The sequence below is a fragment of the Rhinolophus ferrumequinum genome, chromosome 13 (genome assembly GCF_004115265.2).
Source record: "Rhinolophus ferrumequinum isolate MPI-CBG mRhiFer1 chromosome 13, mRhiFer1_v1.p, whole genome shotgun sequence".
NCBI lineage: Eukaryota > Metazoa > Chordata > Mammalia > Chiroptera > Rhinolophidae > Rhinolophus > Rhinolophus ferrumequinum.
The window spans coordinates 31,998,995-32,014,601 of record NC_046296.1 but is presented as its reverse complement, the minus strand read 5'-3'; the positions used below and the strand labels follow the sequence as shown (position 1 = coordinate 32,014,601).

The following is a 15,607-nucleotide window of genomic DNA, read 5'->3' as shown; positions in this document are numbered from 1 at the left end:
TTACTTTCTATCACTGTCACTCTGGACGCCAAGAATAAGAACCATCACCATTTTCTTGCTCTGTGAGCATCAAATATAAAGATGAGAAATTTTAGTTATAAGTTGGTGAAGTTTTAGGGCTTTAATTTTATTCAGAAATTGAAATTTCATCTAATTTTATTCAGAAAGTGAAATACCTTTTCTTCACTTTGCTCCACATCTTGCAGAACTCCTCAATTTACTGAGCCTTACGGACTGAATGTTTGTGTCCTTCCAAAATTCCTATGTTGAAACCCTAAAGCCCAATGTGATGGTATTAGGAGGTGAAGCGTTTGGGAGGTCATTTGGTCATGAGGGAGAGACCCTCATGAATAGGATTAGTGCTTTTGTAAAAGGGACCTCAGAGAACTTCCTCAGCTCTCTTTCTACCATGTGAGGATATGAGGCTGCAACTCAGAAGAGGGCTCTCACCAGAGCCTGACCATGCTGGCAGCCTCCAGACTGTGAAAATTAAATTCTGTTGTTTATAAGCCACCCAGTCTATAGTGTTTTGTTCTAGCAGCTCGTGAGATACTGATTTTGCTTCTTCAGATCTACTCCATTGTGGTTTAGAAAGAATCCATTATCGCATCTCCTCCCTGTAGATTTCTCAATATAATAATTTTATAGGGGATACCTTATTCATTTTGGGAATTTTGCCTACTTTTTTTTTTCACATTCAGTATCAAAAGTTTCTGACAAAATGTAAAATACCTACAGAAACCAGCATATCATACAATGATTTATTACTATGTAATAAACAACCATGTTAGGACTGATCAGGAAAATAAAAACCAACACAAATGTGGTAGATCCTCATTTTCTAAAGAAATATATCTTTATTGACTTTTTCCATTTTCTTACAAAGCAGTTTAAAAAAACTCATCCTTGAACTTGCTAGTCAATGTTGTGATGGCTGCCTCCTTACGAGACTGTCAGTGGAGCTACCGTGAGGTTCCTTAAGCACCACAGAAGATAATCATTGCTTGGTCCCACCTTTGCAGAAAAGAATCCAAGTTTCCCCGGATAGAGTATGCTTAGCTCTCTTGAAGAAGACCAGTTTAGTGGATTAATGTCTAATTTACATATAGTAATAAAGACACACTTTGAATCTTTACAGATTAAATGCCCACTTTATACCATGGTGTATTTGTTTGAATTATTGGTGAGTGTACAGTATATAGATGTAGATGTACTAGATATGTCTATAAATAAAATAGTGCTTTAAGGTAACAATATTCTTTGGCTGATTTAAACGCCTCTAGTGGACTCTTTAAAAAAACTAAAATGAGAATGGCCCCACTATTATTGTCAATCTTAACACTGAGCTGGTGCGGAAGGTTCCTATACTGTTGACTGTCAGCATCTCCAGGTCCACGATATATTCTCTGGGTCCCGATAGTGACTTCACCAGCACAAGCATCGCACTGACAGGACTTATTTGCTAAAACAAAAGACAAAAAGAGGAAGGGAGAGAATAATTTTTCTTGGATTGGAGTTTCTATTCTGGAGAGTTGTACCTCGTATAAGAATTAGGGGAAGAATGTTGAGGGTGGGATACAAGTCACTACTTAGTTGCTTCTTGGTTCCAATCCTTCCGTGGCCTTGTCCCTCGTCCATACATAGTCATTAGTTCCAAGGTACAGGGGCCTACCTTTTTCTTTGTTTTCTATTTGTCCCTCTCTGTTAATATTCTCTTCCCTTTTATTGAGTATTTCCAGCCTTTATAGAGACTGGAGTTCAGGTGAAAATCTGATGATTTTTGAACTGATAAACAAAGTTGTCGTCTTTCACTTCTCAACATTGTAGATCTGTTTACATTCTAGTAGATGAAGAGACCTGTAAATAGTTAATTTCAATGGAATGTGGCAAATGCTAAGATATATGGGGGTATACATGGTATGTATAAAGCTACATACATGTGTATATATGCAGGGAAAAGGAGGAGGGACACTCAAGAATTGAGGGAAGGCTTTTCAATGCCTGAGGAGAGTCCCCCAGGATAAACGGAAATTTTGTAGAGAAGTATGTTCACAAAAACTGGATGCAATTTCATTTTGATGAAGACTGTGATGGGTGCTGGAAAGTGAAGGAAGATGAGGTTGGAAGGGCAGTTCAATAGATGTGCGAATCTGAATGTCAAGAGGAGGGCAGGGATAGAGACAATGGATTAAGATTTAGCAGTCACTTCAATGGGTGGACATTAAACCAAGATAGAGAATGTGTATGGGATAAGACGGGGTCTGGCAGAGGCCAACAGTTAAGGAGTAGGCAGAGGAGAAGCAAGGAAGGAAACTGCGAAGAAATAGAAGACAAAGTGGTAAACAAATGAATGGCCATCAGTATCCAATAGAGCAGAAGAGGCTGAGGGTGACTGGAACTGAAAAATGACCCCTGGATGTTTGTTGTTGGTGGCTTTTTTCCAGAGCAATTTTGGTAGAGTATTGGAAACAGACGATAGAGATGTGGGATACGAAGTGAGAACGCAGCGATTTGTGATTACAGACTATGCTTTAAGAACATTGGCCAAAAGGGGAGAAGACAGAGGGGGCAACATTTAGAGGAAGAAACAAGTTAAATATGTAGGAAGTAGACGGGGGTTTGACAGAACAAGGTTTTAGAAAAGATGGGACCTTCAAGAATTGAGGTGGTAGGTTGGCCTTGATTGACAGAAGTAAAACCTTGTCTTTGGAAAACTGAGGGAGAGTGTAAGAAGGAGGACACTTGGACTTAAGTTTGCAGGGGATGGGATGCAAGGTTCAGGTAATTCATGCCTGTTGGTCTCAGTGGTTTCAGAAGAGTAAGAGGTGAGGTTACTTACTGAAAATGATAGCTGTAGGGACTTTAAGAGTCTGGGGGACATTTGATATCAGGAACTGAAAAGAAGAAATAAAAGAAAGCAATAGGATTGTTGAGCATACTAAGGACCCATCTGAAGTTGGAGACTTATAGTATTACCAATTTGTGCTGATAAACTGAGTATGAAAATAGATATGGATTATGGGATTGATCTAGGGTTACTGGCCTGGGAATTGAGGTGTTGGTGACAGAGTAGTTCAAGGGTCTACCAAGCAGTTGATAGACTGGAAGAAACTGGGGGGGTAGACGTCAGGGGACTAGCATCATTTTGAGGGTGAAGAGCAGATAGAGTGGAAGTGAGGGCATGAGAGAGAAGGTCAGTCGTTGGAGACTAAGATTCTGATATGGAACTGTTCAGAGTGATACAAGTCCAGTATGTGGCCATGGGGTTGGTGGCAGAGTGACATGAAGCTGAATGTCATGGGGGATGAGATGGTCAGGGAATTGTAGGCTAAAATAGTGCCCAGATCAGGTTACCAAAAGGACAACTTCACAGACTTGCCCCTCCTTGTCGCAGGTCATCTTCTCTTCTGAGTGATCTCACCCACTCCCTACACACTCCCCCTGAGTTATCTCATCCATAGCTATGGCTTCAATTTTCATGTGTTTGCCAGTGACTTGAAAGTCTGTACTTTGAATTCCAAGCCCATTCTGTTCATCTCTACTTCGATGTCTCATAGGGACCAGAACTCTATGTCCAAACTAAACTCACCTTCCTCTCTATAGTGGCTCCTTCTTCCCTATCTTAGTAAATGGCATTACCATTTATTGTTGCTCAAGACAGAAACTTGGAGGTTATCTTTGATGCTTCCTTCTCCTCCACCACCCCATAGCACATGGATTAACAAGTCATGTATTTTCTTTTATGTCTTCATAAATCTGTTCACTTCTTTTGGACTCACTGTTACCACCCTAGTCTCCCACCTCTTGAACTACTTACTGCTCTCTCCATTTCTATTCTTGCTTCACTCCAATCCAGGTCCTACAGTAACAACTCCTCTACTTGGAACCCTTAATATTGTCTGTAAAACACTGTGTGATCTAGGCCTTGTTCATCTCTCCAGGCTCCACTCAAACCACTCTGCCTGTAGTACCCGGAACTCCTGACCAACTGGTCTTCTTTTTATTCCTTCCATTTGCTACTCTCTATTTTCTAGTTTTCTACTTAAATCCTCCTCTTCCAAGAGGCTCACAGACCACTCCTGCTTTGGTTAGGGGTTGACTTGTTATGCATTCATGAGCAACTTGCAATGTTCAGTTGTAACATTCAGCATACTTGTGAGCCCTTGTTCCATGTCTTGAATATAAGCTCTCCTGAGGCAGGAATTGGTTTAGTTTTATTCACTGTTATGTCTCTACGACCTAGCATGGTGCTTGCCCTTTGTTGGTAACAGTAACATCTTGAATGTGTTGATTAAATTAAATGTATTTCAAAATAGTTTTTGAGCACTTGTTATGTGCCAGGTACCATTCTATGTGCTGTGTATACAAAAGTGAACCGACAGCTAGTCTCCATCCTCTATACATTCATGCTCTAGTGGGTGACATAGACAAATTAATACTATGCAAGGTGTTGATAAGAGCTATGAAGAAAAAGAAGGCTCAAAAGGGAGGATAGATATTGGGTGGTATGGAAAGAGGATCGTATTCTATCTTCAATTTCATGTAGTACTTTATAATATGTTCCCTTTTGTAGGGAAAAAAAAGTTTTCTCAGTATTTTCCTCAAAGGAATATAAATAAAATCCTGTATCCCACAAATCCTTTCAAGGATCAGGTCCAGTCTCATAACCACCAAGAAACATTCTTTGACTATTCCAGCTCATATTAATTTTTTGATGTCTTGAGCCATAGATTTAAACACAAACTTCCTCCAGCCCCCACCACCTTCCCTTCCCCCGCCCCCGCAAATGTTAACTTTTACCAAATAGTAATGTTTAAAGCTCTTTGAAATAAGGAACTGTGTATTACATGCATGTAGCATAAAGCTGAACAGACAGTAGGTATTAATTAAGGCCTGTTAATTGATTCTTATGCATTAAATACCCACTGCACAACTGGAATTTCATTGGATAAATTTTGTAGGATTTGATCCAACTACTTTTTGAATTATGTGATAAGAGATAGTCTGGAAATGTTTTTTTCATTTTAAATAGTTTTTTGTTTCAAATAATTTAATATTATTTAACTCAAAGTGGGCAATGTTTCAGATCATTCATGAGCAAAAAGGATTTTACTTGAGGAAAAACACTGAGTATATTTGAAATCATCAAGTCGATAAATGCACTGATAAGAATCATAAAACTTTTTAAGTGCCATGCTTATTACAAGGAAAAAAACATGTGGGAACTTTGCTTAACTGTTTGTTGATTCTGCTAGGAAATTTTATTTTCTTAAATTATGGCTAAGGGTTCAAAATGGAAAATTATTTTAAAAGAAGATTTTTAGATGAACCTATTTTATTGCCATGGGTTACAAATAATGTTATTTGTTTGGGCTAGAATTGTTAAATTGGTATTATCTGAACTCTTTGAAATCACAAATATCTAGTATATCTCAAATTAAAAGCATCAAATGTTACAAAATTTATTCTTAGCTATTAGAAAAAAGAATAGTAACAGATCGTATTTTGGGTTTGTTTTTTCTCTTCATAAGTTGGTCATGAGAAATTAATCATTTCTAATTTACTGGCAAAGAAACAGAATCACATAATTCTGGAACTGGAAGGGAACTTAATGTATCAAAGAATAGTGTAAATGTGTAAACATTAAAAATCTGTAAACTTTACCACAAGGATGAATTTCCCAATTTACTTCTCATATTCTCAAAATGAAATATTAACTTTAAAATTTGATTAAAAATGAAGAGTGCCCAGAGGAGTTTTGAGAAAATTGTAACTAGATGAATAACATCCTTAGCGTGAAATAGTTACCGTAACCCTGCAAACTCCTTGGGGGGGTGCCATCATTTTCACATGAAGTGGTGAGCCGTATTTAAAATATGTCAGAATTTTAACCTAAAATGAACTTGCTGAGATTTTGCAGGGGGGCACTGGAAGGCCGAGGCATTGGAGTCAGGGAGATGTGCTTGGACTCTCTTGGAGGGACTGGAGAGGCCAGTTTTAAGGAAGAGAGGCAGGGGAATGGGGAAGCAAAGATCACCCAGGAGACACTGTGAAGAAGAAATGGCAGAATTCAGAGGAAGATTTCATATAGGCAATGAAAGAAAGGGAAAACACAAAGGTGACCTCACATTGTCTGCCTGGAGGTCGGCAGGGGTGGTACCTATGGCTATTGACACATGGTACAGGGGGTTGAGATCACTTCTTAGAGACTTCCAGGTTTTAGTTTTGGTGCAAATGTAAATAATCTTGTGAATGTAACAATAAGGAACTCATGGTTTTATGAAAAGCTTTCCAGGAATAATTTTTTCTATGTGCAATTAATTAACCATCAGTAATTTGTGGTATCTAGTTGAGATGTGTGTGTGTGTGTAAGCTTGTGTTTTAATGGTCACACACAACTTCATCAGAGTCTGCAACTTGTTATTTGCATGACTTTAGAAAAGCTACTTAATCTCTCTGAGTCTTACTTTTCTGTAAAAAATGGAGATCAATATTAATGTCTATCCAAGAGTGTTACCACGAGGATTAAATGAGGTAATGCACACAGGAGGACCGTACTCAATGCCTACCTATAGAACTTTTTAAATATTAGCTTTCCTTCCCTGTGACTACTACCAAACAACAATAACAGATTTGAACCTTTCTCAACAGCTGAGGCTGCACTCTGGATACTTACTCTTAGGTAGAACTCTCCATTTTCATTTCCAGATTTAATCTGAAAAGTATTGATAGTGTTGGCATAAATGGTTGTGGCCTGTATCTGGAAGATGTCTGATGGCACAGACCTATCAGATCGGATGCTCATGTATTTGTAGACTATGGATTGGGGAAGTTCTCGGCACACCGCATTTGCGACTGGGCAAACACATCGGCTGCAAAGGCAAAAAAAAAAAAATAAATAAAAATACGTTCAACAGTTTGGCTTGGTAAGCCCAGAAGATTCTTGCTTTCATAAGTTCTGATTTTTCTTACTTCTCTGGTGTTAGAACGTAGGGATCTTGACAAGGATTGCGTGGGTAACAACGGAAGCCGCCGTGATAATTCCAACACATTTCATCTTCCCGACATTCATTTGTTGTCTCACACTCATTTATATCTGTAGAGACATAGGGTCAAAGAGTTTACTGATCTAAGCAAATTATATAAGTGGCAGATTCAGGTTTGCAAGGAAGGAGGTGTTTGGAAACCTGGACTGTGTTTAATTTGCTTTTAGACACAGGACTGGGCAGGACCTGAGTTCATTGCATTTAATTCAGGATAGATGTAACTAAGCCAGACAGTCAAGACAGATTAATATGTGTCATTTCGTGATATTTTATCAAGCACCTATTATTCATGTGTTGAATTCAAAGCCAAATGCTAGCCACTGACCCTGCTTATATAAACGTGAAAGGCACCATTTCTTGCCCTCAGGGAGAGTATAATTTAGCTTGGAATATAGATATGGCAACAGTTAATTATAAAATAAAATGGAATTAACTGAGAGATTGATGGGTACACAGGAAGATTAAAAAAGAGTTGATTAATTCTGCTGCCTGGGGAATTAGGGAAGGCTGAAGGAAGGAGGAGGCATCTCAACTTGGCCTTGAAAGGTGGTGGTTAGATGGGAATCTCATGGTTGGGGTGGGGAGGGCCTTCCAGGCGGAGAAAGCAGCAAGCGAAAACTAGGAAGAGGGCAGTGTAGTGTCTGGCTCAGCAGCTTCAGAGGAAGGTAAAGTCTAGAGATCTGGTTTCAGTAAACAATAGCAAAGGATAGTGGATGCTCCGGGAGTGGATTAGACTGTGCAGAGGAGGCAGAGCACAAGAATGAAGCTATGAAGTGTTCCACCTAGTAGAGCACAGCTATTTAAAGACAGTATGGAAGAAGAGAACTTAAGGAAGGGGCTGTCAGCTGTGAGAAGCAACCCAGGAAAAGGCAGTGCGAGGATATCAGAGGGAAGAGAGTCCTGGGAAGGAGGGCTGTGGATAAGCCAGTTTGGGCAAAGACTGATTTTAGATTTAGGGGTTAGGAGCTCCCAGATAACATGGAGAGAACAGTTTCAGTGGGGAGCCATTACATCAACAACAATTGTGTTGATACCCACATCACTATCTACGTTTATTTCCCTTTACATTTGAATAGTGATGTAGGTTTTATCCAACGTAAGCCTTTTCTGAATCATTCTTTCCCCACAATTAGGTCTTTTCATTTGTTAGTTTACTCATTCGATAAGTAATTTACTGAATCCTTGCTGCATGGGCTAGTAATGGGATGTGATCTCTTTTTCTTCTCTGAAATTCTCACACCTCATGTCCTCCTTTTTGCACCTTTATTGCTTTCTGCTTTGCATTGTTGAAATTTGCATGTTTGTCTTCACCTTTCTATTAGCTCGTAAACTCCTTGAGGGCAAGGACTATCATACACATCTTTATATCCTTTCATCACCTAGCACTGGGGACTCCTGATTTTTTTTTTTTATAAATATTAAATTGAACTAAGTTGCTCCTCACACAAAGGAGGTGGAGAAGGGTGAGAAAGATATTATCTCTATTTGACATTGGAGGAAAGACAAATAAGGAAGGGTTAAGTAACTGACCCCAGTTCATACAGTTAGTGACAGGCAACTTTCCATTGCGAGATACTACATCCTCTAAGTGAGAATAATTCCATGCTTTGCCTTTTGGATTTAAAAAACAACAACTTTCTTTTAGTTTCCAAACTGACTAAAGCTATCTGGAACCCAACAGAAGACTGGAAAAGTTATGAGGTTTCCAAGAGTAAATTACAAAAAATGTCTTCTTTTGGACTGACTATGGCTAAAGAAAGAACTTAAATTACTCAGAAGAAATCACAATCAATATTTTTCACTTTATTTTTTTTGAAAAATAAAGATGCTGTTTAGCTGCAGGGCAAACTGATTGGTTTGTTATACAGAGTCCCAACGGTAGCAAAAGGACATATTATGTAATCATTTCATTGATTACTTTCAGTAATTTAATTTAGAGCCTAGCACAATCAACACCTTAATTGTTCTGGAAGGTTTCCAGAAATTCTCAACAGTATTAACATATTTGATGAGTGTATATTTGTGTATGTGTATAATCTGTCACTATTTCTCCGTCTCGCTCCCTTTCCCTCTCACCCCCTCCCTAATCCCCAGTTTTTATTTTTGCAAGACTATGGAAATGAGAAAAGTTATTTCATCCCCAAAATAAGCCTTCTGGAGAAATGTAAGAACCCAAACTCCTTCAGTTTTACTTTAATCTGTGGATGAGGTTCGGAAGGGATGGTTTCAGTGGACGAAACCAATTGATTTGTACCTTAACAGAAAATCTCTTTCACACACACATACAGAAAAAGTTTTGGCTTAACCAAACATCCTGAAGCTGTATATCTTCAAGATATAACATTCATGAATCCTCTATTTGAAGTTCCAGTGCACTTTCACCTTTAATTATAAGAGATATAAATGTTTGCAGATATACAGACGAGGCAGGTCAGATTCCACTGTACATTAATTTGCTTCTGTCTTTTGCTGAGTATCAAATCCATATAAGATGAGAAACACATAGACATTTGTTTGAAGGATGCCAGGGAAATTGGTTAAGATATGCCACTGGCTAACATTTTTCTGCATGTAAGATTCATGTTAAAAGTCTCAGTTAAGGTTCAGAAAGTACAACCATTGCAATGCAATGTTTTTCCACAATTAATGTGTTACGGAGTCTCTAGTAACCTGGAAAGGGGTATAAAGATGTTCATTGTGCAATGACTGACATTCTGATTGTGCTCATACTTGGTGGTTGGAGTCTAGTTGAATAATCATATGCATACTAATAAATCCCAGGTCATGGATCTTCCTCTGAGTTAATATTTCTTTGTTAAACCATGATATAGACTGAGAATCCCCAATGTCTCCTTTCCTTGATCTTTTCCTTTCTTACCAGCATTTTACGGCCCTGTGGGCCCTCTTTCAGTTCTGATTAGAAAGGATTCTCTAGAGTAGATTTGCTACTAGTCATTTACATTGCTAGGTAAATTTCACAAAACATCTTGAATTAGACAGGCTGTATACTTCACAAATAATTTTTTACATAGATTATTCCATTTCCCTTCCTCAACTGCCTTTTCCAAATTAGAAAGCTGAGAAGTTTGATAATTTTTTCAAGATTGTACACATAGACTGTAGTGCAGCTAGGACTCAAACAGATTGCCTGTCTTCAGGTTCAGTCATTTTTTTCATTCTCTCATTGCTTTATGTAAATCCAAGTGATGTACTAGGTTTTCCAGGATTATCAACATTTTTGGTTTTATCTGAGCAGTGTTTTCCCTGTTAAAGACATTTCAAGCTACATGTAGCATTGCTGGTAGGGAGAAAAAGGTGCATATTTTCAGATCTTCCAGAGACTCTGAAATCATACCATGTAGAGAGTTACTTCTTCCACCTATGTGTGTGTGTGAAGATTACCTGAATATTTATTTTAAAACTGGACCCAAGGACATTAGCTATTTTTGAATCGATAGTTGTTTGCCAAAGAATTCAAGCACATTTTAATACATATGAGGCTGATATTCTCAACATCTAAACTACTACCCAATTTATAATCTTGGTGTTTTAGAGGTATGCCTAACCCACATATTAAGCTTATGCTCTAGACTCAAACTCATGGTGAGATATTTTAATAATTCGATCTTTTCTGGTAGCTGATTAGAAGACACATAGCATGGAGATTATATCAGCTATATAGAAGGGATATCAATATTTTACTAAAATTTTTCTATTTTAAGAAAGAAAAACCATTACTTTAAATTTCAAGGAAAGGGGGTGTTAACAGTGAATACCCTTTTTATGAGATGTGCATATCTGATGATGAGCAGATATGGGGGATAAGAGAGCTTAAATTGTACATTCAAGGTGGAAAAAAATGAGAGTCTATGGCAGAACATCCTACAACTTCCTCCCTGCCCTTCCTGGTTAAAACTAAACATAGCAGATCGGAAAGCAATAAACTTACCCTGACATGTTCTACCTCTCACTACTTGGTATCCCTGGGGGCACATACATGAGAATTTCCCAGGTTCATTCACACATTGATATTGACACAGGTAACTTGAGGTTCTGCATTCATCAATGTCTGTTGAATCAGAGAAGAGCAAGGACACAGAATTAAAAAACTACATTGGTAATATATTTTTAGATGATATAATAGAGTAAAAACACTGCAAACTCTGTAACCGAAATACAATCCTTTATAAGACGCTCAAGGGCAAATTCTAACAATTTTCAAGTCATTTCCCCTAGAACTTCACAGCACAAAGCGTTTGTCTTACCATCAGTTTTACTTAATTATTACTGACAGTTTGGCAAATCCTGGACCTAACTGTACAAGCTGACGAGAGTGAATGAATTAGCTTATGGTAGAGGCTTTTCATTTTGGGATCTGCAGACCCACCCATGATGTAGTTTCATATGTGTTTTCTCAGAAACTGGGTCGCTTTGATACCAAGTTTATTTGAGCTTTGAACTTCAAGTCCCATCACTGGCTAGCTTCTAGAGGGGACATCCTGTCAGGATCTGACCTTCAGGGGAAGAATGCTTTTCATTTCTCAATGGTGATGTCATTCTAGTTTCCTTAGAAGGGTAGAGACAGATGTCCAGAGCCGGCTTCTTTTGGTTTTGAGCATAGTAGCATGATGTGATGCCTCTCTGGGTGAAGTGTGACCTTTGTGACCCCAAGTAAAACTAGGAGGGTCCAGGAGGAACTCAGAGACATCAAATATCAATGGCATCCCCTCAGGATGTCTTATGCATTTTAAATTACACAGTGGAAAGTGCATGTGCAATGGACTCTGAAGGTCATCCCTTCAGTTCAACAGCCGCCTTTCTACTCATGTGGAAAATGAAACCCAGGCAACGTAAGAAATGTGCTCACATCAAACAGTCAGGAATAAGACTAGAAGCCAGCTCTCTTCGTTTCTATTCTAAGGTTTCTGATATGCAACCAGCATTTTTCAAACTTAAATGTGCACACCAGTCACCTGGAGTTATGTGTAGCCTCTGACTCAGTAGATCTGGGTTGAGGCCTGAGAGTCTGCATTTCTCACAAACTCTCAGGAGGTGCCAACTCTGCTGGCCATCGGGTCACACTTTGAGAAGCAAGACACTAGTGCACCCTTTCTAATTATTAGACCCATCCTGCACTTAATATTTCAGTTATTTCCCCCCTCATTTCTCTTGATAACATACGAAAAAGTCAATGTTACAATTGAATTAACTGGATTTTAGAATAGGATTTCTATGGATAAGACTTTGTTTTTTCATAAACAGGCACATAATCAGATAAAGGAACAGCAATCAAAGGGATTGGAGTCTTATTAAAAATTATTTGGAAAATATCTTACCTTCACAGCTGAGCCTATCACTACTTAGTTCATATCCTTGATTGCACTGACAGATGAATGAACCAAGAATGTTGTAGCATTGCTGAGCACATTGATTGCTGGCATCACATTCATTTATGTCTGAAAGGAAAGGTTATATACATTTATATATCTATGGATTTAAACAAGTCCTTGCTCTTTTGTACCTGTGTCATCTGATGGTAAGTGAGTAATTCCCTAGCTGGATTCTTTGCCCCGCAGAAGCTCATTGGAGAACATTCATTCAGGTTTCATATTTGTTGGAACAGCTTCAAACATCTGTCATATGCTTCTTTTAGAAATACCAGAATTTTTTTTTTCTGGGAATGACAGATATTTTGGGGTTTGATGAAACTTTCCAAAAGAATTTAATGATCCTAATAAATATACATTCCAGTATCTATTTTCTTTTGTTGTTGTGCAGAAGCAAAATGCCAAGTCTATAAATAATTGATATAAGACACTCATACTGATATGGTCTCTCAGCATGCTGTAGTGAAGATTTATCTGTGCTATTTATTACTTTTTAAATGGGTTCTGTTAAATTCCATTACAATTATAACATAAGCCTTTGAGACCCATACGGAGTTTTGCAATGCTCTAAGGCACTGAAAATATTGTGAAAAGGCATTTTTCCTGCACTAGATTCTTTCCATGTCATGCCAATCTTAAAATTGTGTGCCGTGACATTGCATTCTGAAAGGGAGAAGAAGCATGTAAAAATCAGATGCGCTTTCAGTGGAAAGTTTATGTACTTGAACTTGCAGTAACTCCTTTGGCACCTTCAGCATTTATATCACATACTGTTGACTAATTGGTGTGTGTATATCAATGGATCTGTATTTTTTTTTTTTAATTTTTGATACACCCACGGAGGAGAACTAAACCCAAGGTTCACAAAGTTTTCCATTCACATCTTGATGTGTTTTCAGAAACAGATTGGTTATTGTCTTTTCAGCTTTATGCGGGGAAGTTGATGGAAACCAGTTCACTCAAGAACACAGAAAACTGGAAATGCTGCAGTGTGGCATGGAGTTTGTTTTTTTGGAAGACAGAAATCAGGTATTCAGGTGGCATTTCCCGAAATGCTTACTTACCTACACAGGTATAGTTGTTTGCCGCCAACTGAAACCCAGGACTGCACTGGCAATAAAATGATCCCGGTGTGTTCACACATCTTTGGTGGCAATATGGAGGCATGGTGCATTCATCTATATCTAGGTTATCAGGCAAACACACACACACACACACACACAGATACATTATTGATTATCCACAGCTGTTTGCTCTTGAGTTCTCAGCAGAAGATTATCTAGAAATCCTACCTAGAGAAGACCTCATTTTAAAAGTAATTATTATTTTTTTTAAAAAAATTAGGGTATATGTGTTCTAAATATGCTTTGCTCTACATTCTGCAGTTAAGTGATACATTAAGAACAAAGACTTCATAAACTTGGCTGGGTGGGTTGAGATTTAGAAGAGAGTAAAGAAATTAAGACTGTTTCACATATATCAGAATGTCAGTTTGAGGAATCTAAAAACTTATTTATGATGACAGAAGTATAAAAGAACTGTTGAAGAATTGAGTGATGTAGCATAAAACTAGGAGAAAGAAGTGTGGGCTGCTGTTTAGTTGGTGAGTTTGGTGAAGTCACTTAATAGTTCAGTATCTTTGTTTTTTCTTTTGTAAAATGCGGATATGCTCGTTGTGAGTATCTTATGAAGTTTCTCTGAGAATCAAATGAAAGAACACTGTGGAAGCAAAAGGATGCTAAACCAAAGTTCCTTTCTGATGCATTGATGAAGTGTTCCAACCCGTGTCCTTCTCATATAAATATTTCCAACTATAAAATGCTCAATTGAGAACTTGCAGAGTCGGATTACCATCTTAGAAGCATAATAAAATTCCATTAATTCATGACTCTATACTTTGTGACAATTCCAACATGGCATGTGTAATTCAAAATAGCAATCATGCATGTACAATGTAAAGACTATATAGTGACACTATCTTATAGTAAAAAACAAAAACAAAACTATGCCAAGCTCTTCTGATATTTTAATAACTAAAAGTATGGGAAGCAGTGTGATCAAGTGGCCTCAGGGTAATCTGAGTTTGAATCTTCTGGCAATCACTAACTTGTTGTTAGCCTCTTGGGGCTTCCATTTCTTCCTCTGTAAATAATAGTACAACAATGTGGTAGAATTGTTGCAAGGATTATATGAGATAATGTAGGTAAACTTCCTCCTACATCCACACAAACAGGTAAAAAATAAATGGGAGCTATTATTACTAAGTTGCAAAATCTATTTGACTTAACTTCAATATTGAAACAAATGATAATGATAATCACAGAGCTTCCCCCCTCATTTATTTAGGGGGTCTCTCAAATGTTGCCTCAGGAAGGCCATCTCTGACCATCCATATAAAATATTTATCTATCCCCTTATCCTGCTTTGTATTTCTTTGTAGCCATTGACACTCGTTAACACTGTGTTATGTGTTATGTGTCTCCCTCACTATAATGCATGACAAACAAAACAGGGTCTGGCATAAGTAGGTGCGCAATAAACATTAGTTGAATGAATGGAAATGTCACTCTAGCTAAGAGCAATTTTAGCATGCTTCTTCCTAGTACCCAGGTGCTGGTCTCGATACCTAATTTGTATAAATAGTACTTTCTAATAGCTCCAAGAAGGCTGTGATTCTATAAAGTGTTTGTTCACCATGATGGTCCAGCCCCTAGAAGAGTGTCTGGCACACAGTCAACCCTCAATAAATATTTGATGAATAAATGATGCATGTGTTCACAACCAGTCAACACTCATCAAACCATCGTTATTTGCTAGCGTTATGTTTGGCACTGCAGGCTTACAATAATGATAAATATACATGTGTTCCACCCTTATCTAGTGTGGAAGATGGGCATGAAAACAGATCACTGCATGGAATGATAAGATCAACAGTGGAAAGGTGTAAAGGGATATGGGAGCACTGTGCTCCTCGAAGTGTGGCCTGCTAACCGCTGCTGGTCCATGGACTATTTGGACCAGTCGGCCACAAAGAAGTACAGAAAATGAGAGTACTTATTTAGAAACAGCAACTGGGGTTTACCACAACATTTTTACTGTACTTTACAGAAGACTTATTCTGTATCCAATAGGAGATTTACAAAAAGGACCCATCAAAATGTGAGAAGTACTGGC

At 38.0% G+C, this 15,607-nt stretch overlaps 1 protein-coding gene across 3 annotated transcripts in view; it reads right to left on the bottom strand.

The window, feature by feature from the left end:
• Positions 1-827: 827 nt before the first annotated feature.
• The window catches only part of EFEMP1 (EGF containing fibulin extracellular matrix protein 1), a 56,112-nt gene continuing 41,332 nt past the window's right edge, over positions 828-15,607 (bottom strand). For all 3 annotated transcript variants that reach the window (XM_033125061.1, XM_033125062.1, XM_033125063.1), the window contains exons 6-11: positions 13,498-13,617; positions 12,383-12,502; positions 10,996-11,115; positions 6,973-7,096; positions 6,677-6,872; positions 828-1,462 (exon numbers count right to left, since the gene is read on the bottom strand). In XM_033125061.1, coding sequence (XP_032980952.1) covers positions 1,301-1,462; positions 6,677-6,872; positions 6,973-7,096; positions 10,996-11,115; positions 12,383-12,502; positions 13,498-13,617 — 842 coding nt within the window. In that variant the 3' untranslated portion in view covers positions 828-1,300. The remainder of the gene's footprint in view (positions 1,463-6,676; positions 6,873-6,972; positions 7,097-10,995; positions 11,116-12,382; positions 12,503-13,497; positions 13,618-15,607) is intronic.